This window comes from Palaemon carinicauda, chromosome 7, assembly GCF_036898095.1.
Source record: "Palaemon carinicauda isolate YSFRI2023 chromosome 7, ASM3689809v2, whole genome shotgun sequence".
In the NCBI taxonomy this organism is placed as follows: Eukaryota; Metazoa; Arthropoda; class Malacostraca; order Decapoda; family Palaemonidae; genus Palaemon; species Palaemon carinicauda.
The window spans coordinates 93,815,173-93,842,233 of record NC_090731.1 but is presented as its reverse complement, the minus strand read 5'-3'; the positions used below and the strand labels follow the sequence as shown (position 1 = coordinate 93,842,233).

Genomic DNA, 27,061 nt, shown 5'->3' with positions numbered 1-27,061 from the left:
ATGGACAATTATCCATCGTAACGGTTTAGAATTAACGTAAATTATCGTACTGTCATTAGCAGCTGTTTGCTATTTTTGATTAACTGCAAACAAAAGTGGTTTTCCTGTTTTCTATGTATGTAGGAGTTTATATGGATACGGTAAGTAAGATATTTGTAATAAATTAATATTTACTAAAAGCTCATAATATGAATAATTATCACCTTGATCATTTGTGTTTAATGCGTTCGTTTGTTCATTATGATCGACGATGGACCTTACAGTAGGCAAACGGAAGGTTTCCAGTTTAAGAAGAAACGAATCGCATTAATTTCATTTATTTCAAAGTTCGAAGAAAAACGAAGTAAGACAACATTGGCAATAACAAAATCATCATATAATCAATACATGCAGCATATAAACTAACCTGAACACAGATGTGTAAGTGCGTTCGTGAACAAAACAATGGTTTCCCTTTTTATGGTTTTTTGGGTATTTAGGAAGCGCGTCATATAAAATCACCTTCATTTCTTTAATTTTTTATTTTCAATGATAAATCAAAGGCTAGTCTATACAGTGATGGTATTGCTATTTACCAGTTATGTTATACTATAGGTATGACTTAAACTTATAAAAATTTATCTTAATTTTAGGTTGCTAGGGGGAAATATACGGTACGTATTTACACCCAGGATATAAAAATTTATCTTAATTTTAGGTTGCTAGGGGGAAATATACGGTACGTATTTACACCCAGGATATAAAAATTTATCTTAATTTTAGGTTGCTAGGGGGAAATATACGGTACGTATTTACACCCATCCTGGTTGTAATTTTAATCTTTTTCAAGTTATTAAAACTTTAAAACATTTTAAATGTTTGATTTATTTATAAGAACAATTTAATATTGTAAAAAAATACTGTATAGTACATAGCAAGTATTGAAAATGGGTAATAAACACATTTCAATAGGCAAGTTGTTGTTTGCCATGGCCCTAATGGAATTACAGTATTCCTTTTATGTGTTTCGAAATATGCGATTTTCCATATATATATATATATATATATATATATATATATATATATATATATATATATATATATATATATATATATATATATATATATATATATATATATATATATATATATATATATATATATATATATATATATTATAGAGATTAAAATCATTGTATTCATACAAACAAATAGTAAGAAAGGTAATTTTTATTTCTATAAAATATGATTTATATTATAAGCCAAAAAAGGGCAGAAATAAAATATATGCTAGAAAGGGCAAAACTTTTAATATTTTACTTAGAAAAATGGTTCATATGCATATTGTAGATATTAATATTATTGTATTTATGTAAATAACTAGTAAGTAATGGTCGTTATTGACAAGCACCAAAAACAAATAAAAACACAAGTAAATAATCTCAGAAAAAAATCACAATTCCCGCATAAGACGTCTGGGATTAATTTACTACGACATGTGGTAGGTAGCCATATCATCTATTATTCATTCAGACGCTAATAAACACTGAAAGTATCATTATAAGGGGATAGACAGTTCATTATTGACGAGCCATGAAACACTAGAAGTTAACACAAATAGATAATCTCAGAAAAATTCGATAAATTTCAACAAATGATGTCTCAGAACAATTTACTACGACACAAGGTTGGTAGCCATATCATATATTTATTGGTAGTCAATCGACTTACAACGGAGATAGGGCCCGAGTCAATGTTGACGTATGTCGAACTTAAGGTTGGTTGATTGATAGTGTATTGCAGCCAACTCTTCTTGTTGGCACGGGCCTTTCCCCTGGTCGGCCTGTAGGTAACCTGTATAAAAATATAAGGTTGGTTATTACATTAAAGGAAAATTTGAAAGGTTTTTAGTGGTAGAGAAAGTTGTGGACAGGGTAAGGATGATGGTGGTAGTAGTAGAGGGCCATCATTTCAGGGATGGTAGTAGTTTGAAAGTTGGGGGTGTAAGGCCTTTGAATGGTAGGGGAAAGGAGGCAGGTGGGGTTATCCAACCCTTTACTCCCTAGGGTCCCTGCGGAAAGATTTTAGTAGTAGGTTAAGTTTAGAAAATACAGAGGATGATGTGAATAGGGCCTTACAATGAGGGGATGAGATGGTATGATGTGAATTTTGAGGTCTTTACCTTGGTAGAGGTAGTCTTGAAAGCAATTGTGTGAGTGTCTATGCTTTCGACAAATGCCTTTGCCAGTGTGGCCGCAGCTTGTCCAGCCTGTGGTGTGTTGGTGTCTACTTGTAGATCACCTCTCAGCTGTGTTGTTTCTCTGCATTCTAGTAAATAGTGCAAGAGGGCATGTTGTGGTGTGACATCACACTGATCACACAGTCTCTGATTGTTGTCTATGATTTCCTAGTTTGCCTTGTATCCCAGTCTGAGCCTGTGTATATATACAGCCTGTTTCCTTTGGGTATATCTGTCTATGGGTGGAGGTTCTAGCTCCGAGGCCCATTTGTACCCTGTGGCAGAGGGAGAGCCATTCTCTATCCACTTGTGTAGTTCCTTGATTAGGTTGTCCTTAATCTGTCTTTATTTTGTTTTTGATTTGTTGCAGTGCCGGCTGTATGTGCACCTGTACATTTTGGATGTGTCTGGTGCTCTTTGCTAGCTCATCAGCCTTTTCATTCCCTGGTATCCCGATGTGACTGGGGATCCAGTTTAGTGTTACTAGTCTAGCTCTTTCATTGTGCTGATATAGGAGTGATTTGATATCAGCTATCAGGGCCTTGTTTTCTTTATTTTTGTCCTGTTGCAGGGCTTGCATTGAGGATCGTGAATCAATATGTATGACTACTGGTCCTTCCTCATTTTCAATAGAGTATTTTAGTGCTTGTTGTATTGCAACAAGCTCTGTCTGCAGGGTGGAGACATTGTGTGATGTTCTCCCGCATGCTGTGAATTTGCAGGAGTGAACTGCAGCTCCCGCTGTTTGGGTTTCAGGGTCTACTGTACCATCTGTATAGTAGATCTGTGCTCCTATTGTCTCTGCAGAGTATATTGCTGCTTGTGCTGTGTTTCTAAGTTCCTCTATTGTGCAGTCTTCTTTTGCTCTTGGAAGCTTGGTGTAGCTGAATTTTGCTACTTGCTTTTTCAATGGTGGAATGTGTTGTATACCCTGTGCTGTGTCTGGGTTTAGCTGTAGGAGTGTATCGGTTAGACCCAGGCTCTTTATGTTATTGTTACGGGCTTTGCCATAAGAGCTTGGGGTTTGAACTTCAGGATGTTTTAACAGTTCCTGTCTTACTCTCTTTTTGGTAATTGAGTCTCTGTTTGAGAGGAACATTTTTGCAATCGTGCTTGCATTTCTTAGTGTAATTCTATCCCCCAAGGGATGGTAGTCCAGTCTCCATCCTTAGGTTGCACAGTCTTGTCCATATTGGAGCGCCTAACATGAGCCTCATGGCAATGTTTTGAATTATCTCTACTGCAGCTTTTTGTGTATCCGTTAGACTTGTAAGTGTTGGGGCAGCATATTCCACTAGCACTCTGGAACAGGTTAGATAGTATTTCTTTTGGACATGCTCATTTGCTCCATCATTGAGTTTGGACATATATCTCATGGCTGCCAGTCTGGCATCTGCTCTTTCCTTGAGATATTTGACTTCCTCCCTGAAGGTGAGTTGTTTGTCTATTATTACTCCCAGGTATGTGTATTTGTCCACCCATTCTAGGGGCTCCATTCCTATTGTGAGTGGTTGCAAGGGGTTTGGGGCTTTAATTGACATAGCCTTTGTTTTGCCAATGTTTATTTTTAGTCCAAGTTCATTGCATTTGTGGCTGATGGCATTGAGTGCTCTTTGCATTTTGATCGTCCTGACTGATCCTCGAGCTATTACACATACATCATCTACATAGATAAATATGTCTACTCCTTCAGGAAGTTGGAGTAAGGCTATATTTTCCATGATGTTGAATAGGAGGGAGCTAAGAATTCCCTCCTTATGGTGTGCCATTTTCCAATTTGTGATAGGTGGAAATCACTCCTTGGAATTTGATTCTAGCTTGCCTTCCTAGCACATAGTTTTTAGTCCATGCTAGTAGGAGACCTTTGACTCCTTTTTTGGCCACAGATTGCAGCATTGCTGCCGGGCTTGCTGGCTTGAAGGCTTTTTCAAAGTCTATGAAGACTATTGTTGCCTTATTTTGATTAATACAGGTTAAAACATCAGTGGTACATTCAGAAGTACCAATTCCCTCCTGATATGCATATAGCTACTTGTGTAGGGGGCCAATTTTATATTTTATCCTGTTTAGGACCATTTTTTCCCCTGTTTTTTCAATACAGGATACTAAAGCTATTGGTCTGGGATTTCCTGGATCCTTTGGCTTTGGGATTGGTTGCGTGTCTTGTTGCCTCCAGGCTTGAGGCCTTGTATGCTCAAGGTGTGTTTTGTTTAATAACCTCAGGAATGCGGTTTTTCATGCTGGGCCCATGTGCTTGATCATTGTGTAGGTGATCTTGTCTGCTCCTGGTGCAGTATCTTTTCCTGTCTTGTGTACTGCTCTTAGTTCCTCGATTGTGTATGGAGTGTCTGTGTCGTCCTGCTGCTGGCAGGCTGTGTTGATCTCTTCCCACCTGGCTGGCGCCAGTTGCTTTTGTGGCATTCTGGTTTCAGGGGAAAGATTAGCTGACAGTGTTCTGTTTACAAAGGTTGTTGAATCCTTTCTGCCTCCTCTAGTGGGTGTGGGTGTATGGCAATTTTAGTCTTCTTTTTTTTCCGGCTACACTGTGTAGCCATATCCATAGATCTATTAGAGTTGTGTACCCTGACAGGCTTGAACACCATTCCATCCATTTTTCAATTCTTATTTCATGGATTCTTAGTTGTGTTTCAGTTTTGACTGTTGGCAGCAGTAGTTCTTTGTTTTCTACTGTGGACCTTCTGTATATTTTTGTGACTGTTTAGTCTGGTTTTCAACCTCCTGACTTCTGGGCAGTAGTACCAGGAGTCCTTGTATGTGTGGTTACCTCCTACTGCTTTTAGGGGCATAGCTCTGTTGGCTGCATTGTGGAAAGCATCAACTAGGTCTTTTTCTTGCTGATCTATGTCATTTGGAGGATTGTAGCTTGCTGCCCATTCCTCTATGGCTAGTCGAAAGCAGACCCAGTCTGCTAGGTTCTGATTCCATCTTGGTGGAGGTGGTGGAATTGGAGGTAGTTGTTGCATGTCCAATTCTGTTACTGTAGCAAAGTGATCACTAATTAGGGTTAAATGTACTTGCCACTTGGTTAAGTGTCTTATTGATGTTGTAGCAAAGGTCAGATCCAGTCTGCCTCCTCTTAAGTGTGTAGGTTGCCCTGTGTTTAGGAGGGCGACTCCTTCAAATTCCTCCAGGGCGAAGGCTGTGTGTTCCCCTGAGGGGTTTGTCATTGATGGGGATGATAATATAGGGTGATGTGCATTAAAATCCCCACATAATTGTTGGTGTTCTTTCTGCATGAGCAAAGAGTTGTGTCAGCTGTAGCTCTCCTGTGTCCTCCCTGTTTATTTTCCTGACTAGTGTAGCTAAGCCTTTGTCTGTGCCTATCTGTGGTGTAGTGTAGGCGTTGTAGCCTGCTATTCTGAATTTCTTTCCTGCTGTTAGAAGTGTTTCTTGTAGCAGGATTACATCTATATCCTCAGTTTTGCATACTGCAATCAGGGAGGACACTTTTGGTCTTACATCAGCTGAGTTCCAGTTAAGAACTCTTACTCCTGTGTGTAAGTTGAAGAGTACTGTCTTGGGTCCCTGGGGGCAAAGGCAATTGCCTTGACCTCAGAGGATGAGGTGGATGGGGTGAGAGTGGATGAAGTGATGGTGGATGGGATGAATGGGATGATTGGTGTGGGATCTGGTGTAGCGGATGTGGAAGGTACAGGTGATTGAGGTGATGGAATGGTAGGTGTGGAGGTTGAGGTATGAGAGGTGATCTCCTGGATAGCATGAGTGGGGGGTTGGGAGGACTCGGGTATGGAGATGAAGTCCATCAGGACTTGCTCAATGCTAGCTGCTATAGCTTTAGCATTGATTTTTCCAGTCACGGCCTGTGTGACTGGATCCATTAGTTTTTCTCTTAAGACCGTGGTCTTAATGAAAATTGTTCTAGGCAAGGGTTTGTGTGCCTGAGTTGCAGGTTTTGGAGCTGGATGTGGATCTGGCTCTAGAGCTTTTCCTTAGCTCTTCCTGAGTGTAGAACCTTCTCCTAGGTAGAGGTTTGGGGGCCGCTTTTCCTCTTGATGGTTCTCTTCTTTCCTTGGGGAGGGCAGCAATAACTCTTGCTACCCTTTCTGGACATCCCCAGGACATTGCTATGTGTCCCGTTTTGCAATTTGGGCATTTGGGTGTTGTTGGTATGCCCGCAGCCTTTTTATCAATGCACTCTTGTGTAGGGTGCCTTTGGCTGCATACCGCACAGGTTGTGACCTTTGCCTGGCATTGGTCCCTATGTTGTCCAAATTTCTGGCATTTGTAACATCTAAGGGGATCAGGGTAATACTTCTTGACCCAGAAGCTTCCGAAGATGCCTAGGTCTACTTTTTTGGGGTGAGGTCCTTTGAAAGTTACAAGGATGGCCTTGGTTAGATAACCAGCCTTGTTAGTCATCCTTTCTGCCGCAGTGATGTTGGGCAGTTTTAATAGATGGCTCTCCATCATGTCAGTTGGGTAGCCTACCACAACTGCTTTCTTAATTTTCTCTTCTTCTTTTAGCTCTTGCAGCCTGATGTTGGAGGTACTTCTTAGGGTGATCAGGGCTCTTGCATCCCTGGTGGAGATGGTCCACTGGCCTTGTCTACTTGGTTTGGCAACCATTTTTATGTTTCTATGCTTTTGCTCAAAGGCTGCAATAGCCTTAAAAGACTCTGAAGAGTTTCCAGCCAGGACTATAAGAAAATAAGTCTTATTTTCCCGAGCTGGCTGGTGGCTGTTCCCAACAGTGGTGGTGTTTTGCTGAGCAGCAGGCCTGGTGTCCATGTTGGGGTTGTTTCTCCTAGGTTGCTTCTTACACCGGTTTACTTCCGTCCAGTCTTGGTTTTCATGATCATCGGAATCCGTTTCCATCTGGGTCCTTTTCCTGTTCTGGGGGTCAGTCAAGCAGAGGGTCAGGTCAGGGTGTTGTTCTACTTCTCCAGAAGCCATGGCTTCTAATTCAATTTCAAGCAGGTCATCGACCGGTCTCCAGGATAAGTCCTTGGTTGGTTGGAAGGTAAGGAGGATGTCGAAAATAGACAGTGTGCCTGGTGGGGTTGTCCAACCCTTTAAGCCCTAAGGCCTCAGACAAAGTTATAGTTAGAAAAACGAAACAAAGATTCTGAAATAGAATGGTTAAAGAGGGGAATCCCTAACTATCCTATTGATAGAGCAGTGCTGGAACTAACTCTGTTTAACTAATTACAACCTGCACAAATAGCAGCTGGGGAGCCTTCTTACTGCATTCCAGCACTAAGATGTCCTAGCAGTCTACTCCTGCAGGTAGGGAGGTTTTAGGGATTAAAAAAACAGTACACTCCTAACTTTTTATTGGAACTAAGTTCTAACACCTATCTTGAAATCCTGGCTTATTTACGCCAGTTAGCAAGGATCTATCTCTATTTTCTAGTGCCTAAAACCTTGGCTTATAGGCACCAAGCCTAGCAGTCCTATGCCACTTGCCACAGACGGCGAGAGTGGGAAGTTTTGACCCTTGGGCCCTGCTTCAACCGGAGTTTTCAGACCACAACGGTTACCGGATCTATTAGTAAAGGAAATGTTAGTTAGTTAGAGGTAAAGCCTAACTTGTCAAAGATGCTCTCTTATAGAAAGGGGGCTGATACCAGCCAATTTAGGGCAAGGCCCTTTGCAGTAGTGCTGAAAATAGCAAAATCGGCGAAAATCGGCGGCGGTGATCTCTCCAAGGCAGCTGAGAATATCAGCTAAGTGAAGATGCAGCAACCAGCAGTCCAGGCAGCAGCAGCTGCAGCAGTAGGTCCTCTCTCAGTGGGATCTGAGTGAGAACTGAACTTAAGGGAAGTTTCCATAAATTTATCTTGCTGCATCATGATTCAGCAGTCATCCAAGTCATATTTCATCAATATTTTCTTAGTGTGTATCATTATTTCATTTTATTATTTCTTAAAATATCATATGCTCTACTAAAGCATTTTTGTATTCTATTTTTCGATTTTGGAAGCATTTGACAATCAATTACCAACTTTTCTTGTTTACCTTGGGTTAAGATCAGCTGATCTGAAAGGTCTGCAATTGTATCGAGAGAATGCGCACATAGCCTATGTAATTTCTTAATTTATTCTAGATATCTTCTTGATCAATATTACATCAGCACCAATATGTTACAAGATATCATAGTTTTCACACAGTTCATTTATAGCCATTATTATTAGTTATACGAATACATTGTTTCTCTCTCGGCGTGTGTGTGGGTGCACTTGAACGGGTAGTTCATACAGTATTTATTCGAAATATCTTCCTAGTGAATATTACATTAGCAGGATATCATAGTTTTCATACCGGTGGAAGAAATTAACTATTTCTCGTTCGCTTTCCACCGGTCTATGGCGGCATCAGGGATATGGTATGAACCTCTAATCTCGGCCTTCGCATATGAACTCTACAGATATTGAAACTTTTCTTGTTTTTTTCTTTATTTTGTTTTTTTTTTACTGAAAATGGATACTGTATATCATCAATAAATGAAAATACTAACTTGCCAAGATGAATAAATAATGTTTTTACAAAGGAAAATATATTTTCTAAGGAAATATTTTGTCCTAGTAGTGTACTATTCCGACATACTTGTGATGTCATCACTGTGGAAAAAAACAATATCGTAAAGTTGCACATGTCTTAAGTCGACGACTATGTGTATTCTTTCCAACACTAATAAATGCAAAAAGTACCAATAAGATAAGTGCTTAGATAGTTCATTATTGACAAGCACGGAAGTCAGTCAAGTATGACAAATATTTAATTCACTAAATTTCAACAAATGACATCTTAAAAAGAATTTACTACAACACATGCTCGGTAGCCATATCTAATTCACTATATTTCAACAAACGACATCTTAAAAGAACTTACAAATGTTACTACGACATTTGTTCGGTAGCCATATCCTCTATTTATATTTTCCAACACTAATAGATGGTAAAATTATCATTGTAATAAGTGCGTAAACAGTTTATTATTGGGAAGCACTGATTACACTTAGAAATAACAAAAATAATTCAGAAAAAAATTTACCAAGGCCCACGTATTTCTCATATCATCTCAACACTTTCCAAGACAAACTATTATTATGAATATAATTTTTTTATTGTATGTAAGAATGTTGTTACGTCATATTGTCAATACCTTACTTGTAAGTTATATTGCCAATGGCTTACTTGCAAGATATTTTAGACAACAACCAGTAAATGAAAAAAAAAATTAAATTGCTTGGTTAAAGAAAGGAAATTAATAGAATTACACTCGTCATACTGATCTTTAGATTAACTGCATTCAACAATAATGCATGTAATATTTGCATATTAGTATCTTATAGAATAAATCTGTGCATATACATCTTTTCCTTTGTATTCTTTCATAAGATTGAGACTACCATCTACGGTTTCTAAAATCAGATGATTAAAGGAAACTAGCAAAGGATTTTGCTCCACATCTAAAGAAACAATTTTTTCTTTATCTATAATTTTTATTTTAGCATATAAGGTTATATACTGTAGATTTTAGTAAAAATTATCCTTTTCTCATACCCTACCTATTTTTGAGTTTATTGGGATATTGAAGATAATGGATGTTTCATCTCTGTTGCCAATGCACGATAGTTTTCCAATCTTTACTTCTGAGGTAAAAGAAACAATTATTTCTTTATCTATAATTTTTATTTTAGCATATAAGGGTATATACTGTAGATTTTAGTAAAGATTATCCTTTTCTCATACTTTACCTATTTTTTTTAGTTTATTGGGATATTGAAGGTAATGGATGTTTCATCCCTGTTGCCAATGTACGATAGTTTTCCAATGTTTACTTCTGAGGTGCTTGATTGCAAAGATTAGGTAATTATTAAATTTTTCTTTCAATTCTTTAGGCAGATTTTAGGAAATTGGATTTACCATTTCATAAACTGAATACACCATCAAATAATATTTCGTTACTTTCTCCATTTTTGGATGTAGCTATCCTTGATACTAAACAGATTTCGCATTGCCTGTTTTGCCAGCTTCAGCTACTACTTGTTTTTTAAATTTTTGGTATATATCCTTGCTAATCTTTTGTCTATATCGAAAAAAGGGCAATATATAATAATATATCAGTCATATTCTACCCAATATCATTAGTAACAACCTCAGTAATTGTTTTCTATTGTATGAAATTTGAAATGCAAAAAAAAAAAAAAAAAGCTGTTGTTATCCGAATCTGTGGTTCATAATAAAATAGCTTTTTGTTGTTTTATCTGTCAATCTTGCATTTTTAACTTATTGAACTATATGTTGGCCTAAAGAGATGGAGGAAAAGAGATTAGTTGATTATAATTTTATATAACAAATGTACTCATAATACACGAGATACATATCATACGTGAGAGCACTTGAAGATATCTATATGGAAAGTACAGCAATTCTGAAACTACATAAAGATATTGAGAAAATTCTGATATATAAGGGAGTTAGAAAGGAAGACCCCATCTTACATAATAGTATAGTCAATCTAGCTTATTTTTTGGCTGAATCTCAAACAAATTGCTAACAAAGGTTTTTAACTTGCATAGTGGGCACGAATAACCTCTCTCTCGGATAAAGAAAAAAAAGTTTACCAAAATTAACCTTGCAGAAAGGGGTCAACGGTGTCGAGAAAATTCCTAGAAAATGTGTCGAGAAAAATTGATGTCTTGGTTTTGGTATGTGACTTTTGTCCGCTAGTGTGTAATGTATACTTCTATACTGTGTGTGTGTATATATATATATATATATATATATATATATATATATATATATATATATATATATGTATGTATATATGCATATATATAATATATGTATGTATGTATGTATATGTTTATATATATATATTTATATATATATATATATATATATATATATATATATATATATATATATATATATATATATATATACATATATTGTATATATAAATAAATATATATATATATATATATATATATATATAAATATATATATATATATATATATATATATATATATATATATATATATGTATATAAGTACATATATATATATATATATATATATATTTTATATACATATATATAAATTATTTATATATATATGTATATATATGTATATATAAGTACACGCATATATATACACATAAATTATTTATATATATTTATATATATGATATATATATACACATATATATATATATATGTGTATATATATATATATATGTATATGTGAATGTAAAGAGAGTTCTGTATGAGAAAGGGATTGTACCGAACTGTGATGTATGGATCGGAGTTGTGGGGAATGAAAGTGACGGAGAGACAGAAATTGAATTTGTTTGATATGAAATGTCTAAGGAGTGTGGCTTGTATATCTCGAGTAGATAGGGTTAGGAACGAAGTAGTGAGGGTGAGAACGGGTGTAAGAAATGAGTTAGTGTTGAGGTGGTTTGGCCATGTTGAGAGAATGGAAAATGGCAGTGTACTAAAGGTGTTGAATGCAAGAGTTGATGGGAGAAGTACAAGAGGAAGGCCAAGGTTTGGGTGGATGGATGGAGTGATAGAAAGAAGCTCTTGGTGGTAGGAGGATAGATGCGAGAGAGGCAAGAGAGTGTGCTAGAAATAGGAATGAATGGCGAGCGATTGTGACACAGTTCCGGTAGGCCCTGCTGCTTCCTCTGGTGCCTTGAATGACCGCGGAGGTAGCAGCAGTAGGGGATTCAGTGTTATGAAGTTTCATCTGTGGTGGATAACGGGGGAGTTTGGGCTGTGGCACCCCTAGTAGTACCAGCCGAACTCGGTCGAGTTCCTTGTCAGGCTGGTAGGAACGTAGAGAGGAGAGGTCCCCTTTTCTGTTTCATTTTTTTTTATGTCGGCTACCCCCTAAAATTGGGGGAAGTGCCATGGTATATGTATGTATGTTTGTATATATATATATATATATATATATATATATATATATATATATATATATATATATATATATATATATATATATAATATTTATTTATATATATAGATATGTATATATATATTTATTTATATATATATATATATATATATATATATATACTGTATATATATATATATATATATATATATATATATATATATATATATATATATATATATATATATATATATATATATATTTATATATACATGCATACATACATACATACATGCATACATACATACAAGCATACATGCATACATACATACATAAGGTGAATGTGGATAGAGCAAACTCCATAGGAGAGGCAATCATAGCTTCAATGGTTGGAGAAAATGTCCACGAGTACACTTTTAAAAGAAAGGATCAGGCAATTACACCTGGGTCAAAAGTTTCGCTCAGCAAAGATGAAGCCTTGAGACTGATCCACAACTGCTATTCCAGAGACTGTGTGTGCTATCTACCAGTGTACCCTCAACTCAGCATCAGGAAGAACATTTCTAGTATGAGCTTTGTGGTTACCCTCCTGCACTTTTTTACTCTTTCGGAGTACCGCGAAAGGCAAAAAAAAAAAAAAAAAAACAGGCTTTGGCAGACGCAATATGGGAACTGACTTCCTCTGTACAATCAGGTCCACAGTCTTCAGATCCAAAGTATCTCTTAGTTGGTGGAGCACTATTTCAACGCCTTTCATGGCAAAAAGGTCACACATTTGATGAGATTTGTGCCCAATACCGCAGATATGTCACAACTAGATATGGAAAAGCATGCATTGTCTTTGATGGGTATGAAAGTGGTCCATCCATTAAAGACGCGACTCACTTACGCCGAGCAGGGGGTCTGTTGGTGTTAATGTGTCACTGACCCCTTTAATGGTGTTCAAATTAAAAAAGGGATGTTTTCCTAGCTAATCAAGAAAGCAAACAATTGTTCATCAAATTGCTGGGAAAGAGTCTGGAGGAAGCAGGTTGTAAAGTAGTCCATGCATCTGGAGACGCTGACATATTGATTGTGAAGACTGCTCTAGAACTGGCACAGACAGGAGAAACCATTTTGATAGCAGATGACACTGACCTATTGGTCCTTTATGTTATCATGCCAATAGAGATGATGGTTACAAAATCTACTTCACGCCACAACCAAAGGCTAGTGCAAAAAGGTTGAAAGTCTGGAACATCAAAGAGATGAGGAAAATCTTGGGAGATGTGGTCTGTTCCAACATTCTTTTCATCCATGCACTACTGGGTTGTGATTCTACATCCAGTGTTCATGGTATTAGGAAGGCAGCGTCCCTTGGAAAGGTTATGAACAATAGAAACTTCCTTAAACTGGCAGAAGTGTTTGGCAAGGATAGCAGTGCAGAAGAGGTTATTGAAGCTGGGGAGAAGGCTTTAGTGTGCTTGTACAATGGTAATGATGGGGAAAACATCAATCATCTCCGACTGAGGCGCTTTAAGGAAAAGGTTGCAAAAAGCTCAAAGTATGTTGAGGCCAAATCATTGCCACCAACAAGAGCAGCTACAAAATTCCACAGCCTTTGAGTTTACTTTCAAATTCAGGAATGGAAAGGTAGAAACCAGCTAAAACTGGACGAGTGGGGATGGAAACCTTCAGATGTTAAATTACAACCAATCAAGACTGACTTGCCAGCTGGTCCTGTAAATTTGTTGACTATAATTAGGTGTAACTGTATTTTCCTGCAGTTGCAGGAAAGATGGCATTCACTGTCCAAACTTGTGTGGTAATTGCAAAGGCCTCCACTGCACCAACTCACCACAGCCAAATCTTGATGATGATAAAGTTACCTTTGACTAGTTCTTGACAAGAAATGTTCTTTGGTTCGTTCATGAACTTGTTCTGTGGTGATTATGCAAGAGCCTTGTCCCAGCATTCGACCAAGTGACCATTCCTTTATTGTAAATTGTACTTGATATGTACCTATTTTTTATGAAATGTCAGGAATTAATGTGAAAATTTTTGCCTTGAAAAAGGCTACTTAGTCTGTTTTTCTACCTATTATATTCACATTTATATAAGAAATAAAAAAAAAGCATGAAAACAATGGCAGGGGCTAGTCATTTTTTGGTGCTAGTGTACTACTAAGTATAAAGCTACCTATCATTACAATGTAAAACGCCAAGAAAATGTCAAGCTGGCTTGTGGTGGGTCCTGTGTGGGTTTTCATGCAAAAAAAAATATTTTTCTATTTCTAATTTAATAGTTTTTTTTTGTGTGTGTGTGTCAGGAAAAACGTTTATTTTTGTCAGTAATTGTCAGGAATAAGTTACATATTTGTCAGTAAATGTCAGGAATTTTATGTCTCAAAATTTTAATATTGTTAAGTTAGATTTTAAAGATGGCAGCTTTTGATCCCTTTCCGCAAGGTTAATTTTGGTGAACTTTTTTTTTATCTGAAATAGAGGTTATTCATGCCCAATATGCAAGTTAAAAACCTTTGTTATCAATTTGTTTGAGGTTCAGCCACATTTTGACTGGACTATAAATTATCCACAGCGTGCCTAAAAGTTTTTAAAAATCTAGATTGGGAAAATGTAGGAATTAACATGAATGGGGAATACTTTACCAACTTTTACAGATGACATAGTTCAATTTAGTGAATCGTGGGTGGAATTGCATATGATTGAGAAAGCAGAAGTATGGGACTGAAAATTAATTTGAGGAAAACTTAAGATAATGTTCAATGAGAATACAGAAACAACAAATAAGGCTTATTGACGAACCTCTTAGAGATTTTTAATTAATATATATACTTAGGACAGATTGGTAAGTGTTTTTTCACTCATGAGACTGATGTTAAACTAAGGATAAGCATTGGATGGAAACCTTTAGGTAAACAAACTGAGATTATGAAAAGTAAAATGCCACTCTCTCTAAAAAGAAAATATCTATTGAGACACTCCTACCAGTATTAACTTAAGGATCAGAAATTTAGAGCGTTACTAAAGCCTTAGAGCAAAAGCTAGTTATAACTTAAAGAGCTATGCAAAAAGTAATGAGGGGAGTAAAATTAAGCGATAGAAAAAGAGCAACATGGATACAAGAGCAAGGTAAAGTAGATATTTTAGCAATATGTAAGAAAAAGAAATGGACATGGGCAGGACATATAATGAGAATGACAGATGATACGTGGACATTAAGAATAACAGAATGGGTCCCTAGAGATTGCTAAAGAAGCAGGGGATGGAAGAGAAGATGGTGGATTGATGAGCCGAGAAATTTTGTGGGTCTATACTGACATAGAAAGACCATAAACAGATGCGAGTGGAAGGGCATGTCTTAGGCCTTTGTTCTACAGTGGACCCGTTACATCTGATGATGATGATATATACTGTGCCATATATATATACACACCATTCTATATATATTTATATGATACACATATAGATAGCTATAGATCTATATTACAGCCCATTGAATATATGACACATATGTAGGCTTTGCATGTATTATAATTTTTTTTTTTATGAATTTCCAGGCTGAAAATGGTTCTTTGGAGGAAACTAAAAATGTACAGGAAAGCTTTGTTCCAGTTCCAGTGAAAAAAGGTATGTAATTTTTTTTTATATTTTGTTAAAAAGTATAATTTATCCCTACTCTGATACAAACTTTTAAGTCATTGATATGGGTTACTCTTAGTCTTGTTTTCTATGACCAGACAATCAAATTAAAGGGATTTAAACGCATCAGCAACCACAGCGCAGGGCACAGCAGCATGGCGCTCCTCACTATATTCCTGGTCGTTAGTTAAGAGGACGTATGTCTTCTTCCTTCCACGATCTAGACCTTGCATTTACCTTGCATACCCTTATAGTGTTTAGTGCTTGTGACTTGTGTGTTTTTTTTTATTATTCGCTTTCATTTGCGTTACTATTCATTATCTGCAAGTTATTAGCGAGTGTTTGTGATCATGCTCCAGCCGTGTTGATTGTCCTTGTGGCACCTTCATGAGCCGGGTAGATGTTGATCCGCATCCTGTGTGCCCCTCTTGACGTGGCTAGAGATGTTCAATGGACTCACCATGTGTGTACTGTAGGGAGAGGACATTCTCCCAACGGGAGAGATATCGGTTTTGTCGCGAGAAACTAAGGGAGATCACTTTCCTACTTCATTGTCTTCCAACGGTGGCAAAAGACGAAAGTTTGTTTCTGTGACGAAGGTTACCCTATTGGTACTTCGTGTCAGGAACTTGGAGCTTCAGTCATGAAGGATGATGACCATCCTAATTTTGTTAGTGTTGATTATGTACAGCATGAGTTTGAGCCGGTGCTTGTGGCGGATCCCTTTTGGCTGCAGCCGCTACGTATGCGAAGACAGATCCCAGCTCAGTACTCTCAGCACTTGATTATCTTATAATGGATAGACCTCCTTCACCTCCCATGAGTGTTCTTAGTGGAGAACTGTATATGAATGATTATTCAGAGGAGATCTTAACGCTCTTGGGTGTATTCCCAATTCAAGCATTGAAGGCCTCTCCACGTTCCTGTTTCAGAAACCTTAGAGTTGAGACTACTGTTCCCCCTAGTTCTGAAGCAGCCTTGTTGGAAGGCCCTTATTACCAGTCTCCAGCTCATTCCCATGAATCAGGCTTGCATTGTACACCCAGGGATCTTAGGCATCAATCTCTTCTACATAGTTTCCAGGACTCATCATCCCTTTTTACGAGACTGATCGGACCGCTTCGGCTGTAACCACACCCCAAAACTTGACAACGCCAAGCTATTCTATTCTGTTGTCTTATCCTTCTCAGCCTCTCGCAATCACAAATTCCTAAGCACAGGCTTGATGTGGCGGTCTTTAAACTACCTAAGGATACACTAGATTGTTTGACAAGCAAGTCTCCGCAGCTGAGAATTCCCTTGAGGCCAGCCGGTCTTCAAAGTTACCACCCTTGGTCCCTTCTCGCCAGAGAAGATTCTATGTATACTTTGGCGCTTTTCAGAGTCCACTCCCTATTGACGTTGACGTTGCTAACCTTGTACTGTCCATGCCAGTTGATAGATTAACCAACCGCCCCTCCGTCTTTTCAGGTTCTGAAATGACAAACATAGAGGTAGCAGCAATGTACCAGATACAAGCCAGTCGACCACTGGTCTGAAGCGATGTCCCACTGTGCAGTCACAGAAAACCTTGAAGAGGAACATTCCCTTAATCAGTTTAAAGAATAGTCACGATCAGAGTCCAAGACCCTAGAATTTCTTATTACATCAAAATATTTCCCCTTGGGGAACTGTATTCTGAGAAGATGCAACGCAGTCGTAGCCAGGATGCGTTATGCCTGAGAAACTCAGATTTGGTTAGTTCTCCATCTCTGTTCCATCATTCAGATGTGGCTACGGCCATAGAAAATATCAAGAGGTTGGAACATGCTTCTGTGATGAGGAGTATAGCGGCACCAATGATGCCGGTCTCTACAACAATAGTGTAATTCACCTTGTGAACAAGTTCCTCAGCAGAGACAAAGGCTGCCACCAGCAGATCCACAATAGTCTGAGAGGCAATCCACATGGCCCATGTTCAACAGAGAGGATAACCCTCTGGACGCAGGCGTGGTAGTTACAGCGGCTCCTGCTAGGAAGGGCGTGTTCCCCAGCTTCCCACCAGTAGGGGGACGCCTATAAAGCTACTGACGCAGGTGGCAGTACTTCGGGAATAATCCCTAGATAGTAGTCCCTCGGTCAAAATATCGAGTTCTTTTTTCATAGACTCCATCACCTTTAAGGGGGCAGGCTGGAATGCCAATAAATAAAAGAAAGAAAAACACAAATCCTGAAAAAAATCACTGAGGTTTGTATGGCAATGGAGAATGCGTATACAAAATATTTTGTCAAAATTCCTCTTACTTTCATGGTTACAAGGTAATTAGTAAAAGTAATTCAATAAACTATAAGCATTGTTCCTTACAAGAAAATGCGGTATTTCTTCTGTTATCGTAAATTTTGATAGTTATGACATTTTATTGTAAAAGAAATTGTGACCAATGGCATCTGTATAACTTCCACAAGTCACAGACGATGTATCACTCAGTGAATTACACCCTTCGCAGTCCTACCATAAATCTCGTAGAGAGTACATGCCTGGGTTTGACTTCTGACATTCACTCATTTTTACATATGTTTTTTTGTTTTCAGCAAGAATTTTATTTAAAAGAGGAAAAGACAAATTCAACATCTTGCTAAAATAAGAAAGAAGAAAATTTGCTCTATTAAGATTTCAGAAGAGGTTATTATCGGTAGTGCAGAGAGAAAAAGAGATGGAGAAGCGATGGCTTTGCCTGACACGAGCAAAAGAAGTAAGGTATTGAGCAGAAGGATCTTCGTTTATGAGTAAATTATGCTTAATAACTTTATTTTTGTTTATCAATATCTAAAAAGGAACATAAAATTCATAATAATCAGGATTTGTTAATATTGTCTTTGTAAAAATAGAACAAAAAACTTTGAACGCCCTCAGACATTCACTCATTTTTACGTTTGGTTTTCTCATTTTCGGCAAGAATTTTATCATTTTAAAGAGGAAAAGACAATTTCAACATCTTGCTAACATAAGGAAGAAGAAAATTCGCTCTATTAAGAGTTCAAGTTCAGAAGAAGTTGTTATTGGTAAAAGAGAGAGAGAGAGAGAGAGAGAGAGAGAGAGAGAGAGAGAGAGAGAGAGAGAGAGAGAGACAAAAACAAGCAAGATATTGAGCAAAAGGATCTTCATTTATGATTAGGTTATGATAAATACCTTTTTCTTTTATTAATACCAAAAAAGAACATAAAATTCATAATAACCATGATTTATTAATATTGTCTTTGTATTTTTTTGAATGCCCGTATCTCAAAACTATACCAATTTGACCTTCAAATTCAATTGTCTCCCTTAGTTTTAATTATATAGCATTGAAATTTAGTACATAACTTAGAAATGCATTATAAAACAATAAAATGAAGCCCTTTTTTCCAATTTTTGTTTCATATTTTTTTTTCCTAATTTTTTCCCTGATTTTTCGGGTTTATTTTTTTACCGTAATGAAAAAATTCATATCTGGCAAAAATATTACTTTTAGAAAAAACTCCACATTATGGAAGGTCTATATCAGTTCTTAGTAATAATTATCAAGGGAGGAGGTAGAATTTGAAAAACACTACTTTCAAGGATAAATCGCCTTGGCGTCCCAAAACCGAAGATCAGAGGCAAAAATCCTATGCAGTTGGGAGGTGTCTTAAGTCCCCTTATCAAGTGGTATGAATGTCAAAATCCTGTCATTAAAAAAACGTCATCAGCTGGCCAGCTCCCTTAACCAGGACTCAGACAATCCAATCTTTTTATTTGAAAAGCTCAGTTAAAGACCTCATCTTATTAAATGAGGTATCCAAATGTTGGACAGAGGAGCGATGAAAGAAGCCTTACACAATTCACCAGGTCTCAGCAATCTATTCTTAGTAGAAAAGCTATCTGGAGGTCGGAGATCTATCTTAGACCTCTCCCTTTTGATTTGTTTTGTGTTGCAAACAAATTTGAAATAAATGCTCCTACCACCGTTCTCCAAGCTATCAGGAAGAACGTTTAACTTCTTACTATATACCTGTATGACACCTGCTTAAAGGCCCATGTTCATCCTACCTCAAGGATGTGTCTAAAGTTTTCCCCTTCTAGACGAAAAATGCCAACTCAGTTTTGGCCCCCTTATTACAACATGGGCATCAGGCTTCTGAGGCACCTGGATAACTGACTTCCGATCAAGTTCTCGGGCTCTTCTGTTGAGACTTTAGGACCTACTTCCAAATCTTCACAAGAAGTTGAGATCCTCTTCAGCTAGAACTCCAGTCTCGTCCCCCAACAATCCCTCAGGTACCTAGGCATGGACATAAACCCAGTCCAGGCCAGAATGTTCACGTCTGTCCACAGGATCCTGTTATTCAGGAGCATAGCAAAAAGCTTCTGGAAGAGGAGTCTCTTCCAGCGCATTCTTGGCAGAAATTTCTAGATCACCTCTTCTCTTTGGGGAACTCGTCCTCTTCAGGAGAATGCATCTTTGCTCGGTGCAGTAGGTTCTTAAGACCCTCCTGCTACCCTGCTGTGTGTCCCAGGAGATGTTGACATACCTCCTTTGGTAGCTGAAAGAGAGCCTCTTGCTTGAGGGTACACTCAGGCACACTGTTCTATCTGGTTTCTCTTCCTCTTGTTTTGTTGAAGTTTTTATTGTTTATATTGGAAATATTTATTTTATTGTTGTTACAGTTCTTAAAGTATTTTATTTATCCTTTTTTCTTTTCCTCACTGGGCTACTTTTCCTGTTGGGGCCCTTGAGCTTATAGCATCCTGCTTTTCCGACTAGGGTTGTAGCTTAGCATTTAATAATGATAATAGTAATAATAGTGAAAATCCCCTTCAGATTAGTCCTCCGCAATTCCTGGGTTTCTCGGATGCTTCTCACCAAGAGCGGGACGGACACCCAAGACAAGAGGAAATCTCGTGCTATAAGTAGTAGGTTTGCCAGGGTACTAGCCACCTGTGAGATACTACCACTAGAGAGTTATGGGGTCTTTTGATTGACCAGAGAGTACTACATTGGATCCTTCTCACTGAGATTACCAAACAATTCTTCTTACTTCACTATAATTGTTCAGTGGCAGCTTTTCTCTTTGTAAGGGTTGAAGAGAGACTTTAGCTATGGTAAGCAGCTCTTCTAGGAGAAGGACACTCCAAAATCAAAGCATTGTTCTCTAATCTTGGGTAGTACTATAGCCTCTGTACCATGGTCTTCCACTGTCTTTTGGGTTAGAGTTCTCTTGCTAGTGGTTACACTTGGGCACACTATTCTAACTTATTTCTCTTCCTCTTGGTTTGTTTAAGTTTTTATAGTTTAAATAGGAAATATTTATTTTAATCTTGTTGCGCTTCTTAAAATATTTTATTTTTCTTTGTTTCCTTTCCTCACTGAGCTATTTTCCCTGTTGGAGCTGCTGGGCTTATAGCATCCTACTTTTCCAACTAGGGTTGTAGGTTAGCAAGTAATAATAATAATAATAATAATAATAATATTAATAGTAACACAATTAAAGAAGACAAGCTTTTTCACATCAATTATCTAGAAGTAGAAGCAGCACAACTAGTGTTACCCCACTTTCCAGAGGCTTTATAAGGTCACTCCATGATGCTGATGAAGAACAACACAGTAATGACCTTTAGTATTTCCAAACAAGGAGGCGCAGCCTCTCTCCTGGTATGCCACCTGGCAGTATATCAGATATACACAGATGAGCACAGATCAAAGCATCCCCCTCTCAGCAAGGTTTATCCTTGGGTAGAGGTTTGTCATTGCTGACTAGTTGATCAGGGATGGCTGTTGGTTCAGAATGATCTTTGCTTCTTCTAGTGGCAAAGAGACTTTCTTATTTGGAAGGTTCCACATCTTGCAGCATATATGCCACTCACCTGTATCACTAATTCCTGGTGTATAGCTCACCAGTCCCAGACCAAAATCCATTAATAGAAGAAGCCTTCTGTAGCATTCATGGGACGGACTGGACTTTTATACGTATACACAGTTATGTCTAATTCGTCATACTCTATAAATAATCTGATTATCCCAGGGAGTCGGAGTAATGCTAGTAGCTCAAAAGGGGCCAATAGTGGAGTGGTATCCAGACCTGCTAGAACTTTTCATGGAAGTTTCAAGAGATCTTTGAGAATGGCCAAACATACTATGTCAACCACACACAAGAAAGTTCCATGTTGCAGTGCATTCCCTGCCACTTTACGGCTGGAGACTATTTAACATCGCCTCCAAAAGAAATGCTTTCCATACCAACTGCAAAACAACTTTCTGGATATCCCTAAAAGTTCTCCACAGCAGTCTGCCAGGTCAAGTGGAAACCTTCTGTGATTGGTGTCTTAAGGGGAATATTGTCCTTTTCAAGGCCATTATTCCCCTGACTGCAGACTTTTTGATGTTCTTGAAGGCCAAAAATCCTTTTCAGTCACTGCAGTAAAAGGCTACTGTTCGCCCTTGAGCTTGGTTCTCATACTTTAATGGCTTGACCTCCCCTCTTCCTGAGAAATCTCAGTTCTCGTCCATTTTTTTTTTTTTCGGACACACTTGTTCTCCCCGAGAACTAAAACCCCCCTTCCTGGAATGTGACAAAGGTTCTCAGGACTTTTTAGAAAGCCACCCCACAAACCCATGCACGAAGCCTTCTTCAGGAGCCTTACCTTACAGACCACCTTCCTTCTTGCCTTATCTTCAGTTAAGAAAAATAATCGGACTACACGGTCTATATTCTAGTCACATTCCAGAGAGTGAAGATAATCATCCCTATATTTTCTAACCAAATATGTGACCAGAATCTAGTTGAAATTAATATCAGATTTGACTTTCACGATCTTGCCTCTGAAAGAGGTAACTGATGACCCGGATGACATTTTATTCTGCCCTGTGAGGACAATTCAAAAATATTTAAGAACAGCGTATCTTAGGCCTAAAAATTATAATTTGTTTATGAGCACAGGTTACTCCAAGAAGAGAGTATCCAAAAATGCATTTTCATTTTGGTTTAGAGAAAATCATGAGAGAGCTTGAAATATCTTCGGGAATTGTCGTCAGGGAATCCCCTCAAGCACATGATATCCATGGTCTTGCTGCAACCCTAGCATTCCGGATATCACCCAGAAGCATAAATCCTCAAAGCTGGTGTGCTGGTCACTTTTTCTTTAGGTACTAATGTTGCAACAAATAATGTAATCTTACTGTCTTTATCTAAGGTATCAGTTACTCTCGGCATTATAGGGGTATGTAATGTGTATCGAGGTAAATGGTGATCATGTTTGGACCTGAAGCCTTCAATTGGATCTCACCATAATGTAAGTAAGAATGCCATAGTTTTCAGTTATTTTTTAATTATATGTTGGATATATTCCTTATGTGACTTGATGTTCTTATAGTTTCACCCCTGGCACCAGACTAATGTATGCCTTTCCTATTTATGAGCCCGCTACACAGTTCCAATTTAGGCACCTTTTGTTTTTGCTATTACTTATCAGTAATGGTATTTATTAGAGAGGAAGGGCATACCTCTTAAGGGAGACTTCCCCCCCACCTAAGGAAGACTCGGATGTAAATGACACGGAAGTTTGTATCAACGTAGCAGTGAACTCTTTCCTAGCTATACAAACCTGACTCATTTTATCAAAGGTCCCACCTCAACTGCCCCACAAGAGAGTAAAGAGTGCCATGCAGCGAGGCCCTGTGCTGCCATGCTCTGTGGTTGCTTAGGAACTCTAGTGTGATTTAATCAAATACCTTTTTTTTCATTATCTGGTTGTAAAAAACGAGACTAGGAGTAAACCATATAAATGACTGGTTTGTACAGTATAGCTAGGGAAAATACAAATTGTTTTTAAAAATTTGTAATATTTACCGTAGATAAGATAATTTCAGGTAATGTAAATGCCTTTCATTTTGCCTTCTATGGATGAATGTAATTTTTTTCTCCAATTTGCAAACCACCAGAGTATCACTAATAAACCATTAATTTTCTTCCCTCAGCAATTGTTTATCTCGGCATACATTGCTTTCTTGTTGATTCAATATGCGCACTGCAATATTTCCTTTTGGTAACTGACTCCAAATTTATTCTTGCTACTGTGCTCTTCTGGGTGTCATTTTTAAGCTTGAATAGTTCCCAGTATACAGTAGATATGGATATATAATATGATAAAAGTAAAAATTCATACTTTACTAAAAGGAATACTTGCTAAATAATTTGATTGTAGTGGATTTCTGGGTAGATTGTAAAATTTGAATTGATTGCCATTTTGTAGATAATTAATTTTTTTGCTATTTATGTAAGCTCTTGCATAGTAATGAATATGAAGAAAAGATGAAAATGTTTATGGCAACTGGAAAATATTCTATTATCCCTCCTCAGACTTCCTCCCCCTCCCCTGCGGATGAGCATTACCCATCCCCAGGAGGGTCGGAAGATCCGGTCCTCTCCCCCATCACACCAAAGGGGGAATCCCCGCCTCTTCTTAAGAAATCTTCTCGTGCGGAGGGGGCGGAAGCCTTACATCCTTCATTGCTGGAATCCTGTTTCCCTCCTAGGAGGGAACCGAAGGCCCAGTCTTCCGCAAGGACCCGACAGGAACCAGATAGACCCTTGGAGCATGTCTACGAGTCTCCCCAGGAAGAGCCTCTGGGGACGGGAGACCTCGCTGCCAGTCCATCAGGAGGAGAGCTCCAGGGGTCGGAACTCGCGTTCTGGCAGGTCCTGACCATCAGGAGGAACCTCAAGGGGACCCCAGACCCAGAGATTCCTCCTCGTGAAGGGAAGGATACGGTCCGGGACCGAATCTACGCCACCCAGGAACTCCCTAGGGCCGGTGCAGCTTTGCCCTGGTCTCAGGGAATGAAGAGCGCCAGAGACAAGGCCGAGGGCCAGCTCTCTGAGCTTGCCTCCTTCAATAGATCCAGTCGGTAATGAGCCCCTCCCTCCTAACTGGGTAGGGATCGGTAAGGGGACGGGCCCTCCGGGCAGAAGTCCAGACCATGTTGAAAAAGCGCTCCCTCCAAGAGGTTGCCAACGGGTCCCCAGGTTTCTTTAATCGACTCCTCCCTGTGAGAAGGCATCTGGAGGCTGGAGACCGGTCATCGACCTCTTGACACTGAACGGGTTTGTCAAACAGTCTCCGTTCAGCAGGGCGACGGCAGACACGGTCAGTCTTGTGGTGAGACCACAAGATTTCATGTATATACTGGACCTGTAGGACACGTACTTCCAATCCCGGTCCACCCGTCTTCAAGGAAGTACTTTGGATTTTGCTTGGAAGACAGATATACCAGTTCAAGGTGCTGTGCTTCGGTCTCTCCCTAACACCTCAAGTGTTCGCCGAGGTGTCCACTCTGATCTCTTCATGGGCTCACAGGATCGGCATCCGTCTCCTCCGTTTCCTGGGCGACTGGCTGATCCTAGCAGACTCGAAGGCAACCCTTCTTTGCCATCGGGACAAGTTCCTCGGACTTTGCCAAGTTCTAAGGATCATGGTGGTCCTCGAGAAGTCCTCATCGCAGCCTTCTCAGAGTCTGGTATCCCTAGGCATGGTCTTAGACACCAATCTCCCGAAGCCTTCCCTTCAGACAGGAGGTACTTTTTCAGTACAGCCATCCCATATTGCAGTAGAGATACCAAGATGGCCCGAGTTCCTCTCGATCACCCTAGCAGCTCGCTTTATTCCAGGCAATGGAATGGGCTCGCAGACAGTCTGATCAGTGCGACACAGATACTAGATACCGAGTGGTCTTTGGATCCTCAAGTAGCCTACAAAGTCCTGACTCTGTGAGGCTCCCCTCTGTGGACCGGTTCGCTACAACGCTGAACTGCAAGCTCCCGCTGTACTGCTCCCCGGTCCCGGACCCCAAGGCCCTCTGGTAAGATGCCTTCCAGCAACGGTGGGACAACATCAATGTGTTCGCCTTCCCCCGTTCTGGCTGATGGGGAGAGTACTCTACAAGACCAGAGTATCGGTCAGTCTTTCAATGACCTCCATAGCTCCGCTAGGGCCTCTCGCAGAATGGCTCACCAGTCCCTCTGTAGCTCCTTACGGAGCCTCCGAGGGAACTCCCTCCACGTCACGGGTTACTCACACAACCACATGCCAACATCCTGCACAAAGCCGTAGCTTCGCTTCGACTTCACGCCGGGAGACTATCCAGCATCTCCTCAAAGAGAGAGGATTTTTGCAACAAGTTGCGAAAAGGATGTCTGGACACCTGCGCAAGTCTTCCGCAGTAGTATCCCAGGCGAAGGGGCGAGTTACTGTGGTCGGTGTCGTGGAAAGGGTATCCCTCCACACGATGCCACTTCCAGCAATAGCGGAGCTCCTTGTGTATTTGCGGGATGAAATGTGCCTTTCAGTTTCGGCTGTGAAAGGCTATCTCTCAGCCTTAGGTCTTGCCTTCAGGCTCAAAGGATAGACATTTCTCCCTCGCTGGAACTCTCTCTCCTCATACGAAGCTATGTCCTCTCCTGCACTCAGTCGGAAGTGAGACCTCGTCCTTGGAACGTGGTTCGAGTCCTCAAGTCTCTAAAGAGACCTCCCTACGAACCACTACGTAAGGCCCCAGTTCACCACCTTACCGGGTAGACAGTGTTCCTGCTAGCCTTATCCCTGGCCAAGCGAGTTACATGGTCTCTCATACGTCATCGCCCATTCGAGGGGATAGGGGGTTGGTAACGTTCAGGTTCCTCCCTGAGTTTTGTTGCCAAGACTCAGAACCCGGGAGTGCTGGACCCGCGGTTCGACTCTTTCCAGGTTTCGAGTCTCCGTCCTGTAACAGATGACCCAGACCATCTCCTGCCTTGCCAGTAGGGAGTCTGAGGTGGTGTCTTAAGAGAACAGCTGCAGTTTGTCCCCAGGTTCAAGCCTCGTTCGTGGACACTGGGGAGACGAAGAGAAGGGTCACCAGGAATACCATCTCAGCCTGGATTCGCAGGGTGTTTCACCTGGCCTAGAATCCTGATCCTTCTCCGTCACATCGCCCTAGAGCGCATGATGTCAAGGGCGTAGCTACGTCCCTGCCCTCCATGAAGTATCATTCGGTGACTCAGGTCCTGCAAGCGGGGGTGTTGAAGCGTCAGACCGCCTTCACAGCCCTTTACCTGCAAGACATGACCCGCAGGAGGCTCGATACGTTTTCTATCGGCCCTGTGGTGGCTGCACAACAGCTGGTCTAAACCTCAGGCTCCTTTAATGGACAAGTAGCAGAAGGCTGAGGGCATTGTTACCTGGTGTTAGTCTGCATGAATGAAAAGATCTGTCTGGCCCTTATTCTTTTCTTCATCCTCTCCTCCCTTGGAGAAAGCAGCATCCTGGGTTCTCTGCACAG

General features: G+C 39.6%; 1 protein-coding gene across 1 annotated transcript in view; it reads left to right on the top strand.

Moving 5' to 3' along the window:
• Positions 1 to 27,061, top strand: part of Rs1 (Dead-box helicase Rs1) — a 474,615-nt gene that overhangs the window by 363,710 nt on the left and 83,844 nt on the right. Inside the window, exon 4 of the mRNA XM_068377426.1 lies at positions 15,668 to 15,737. Within this exon, the coding sequence (XP_068233527.1) occupies positions 15,668 to 15,737 (70 nt within the window). The remainder of the gene's footprint in view (positions 1 to 15,667; positions 15,738 to 27,061) is intronic.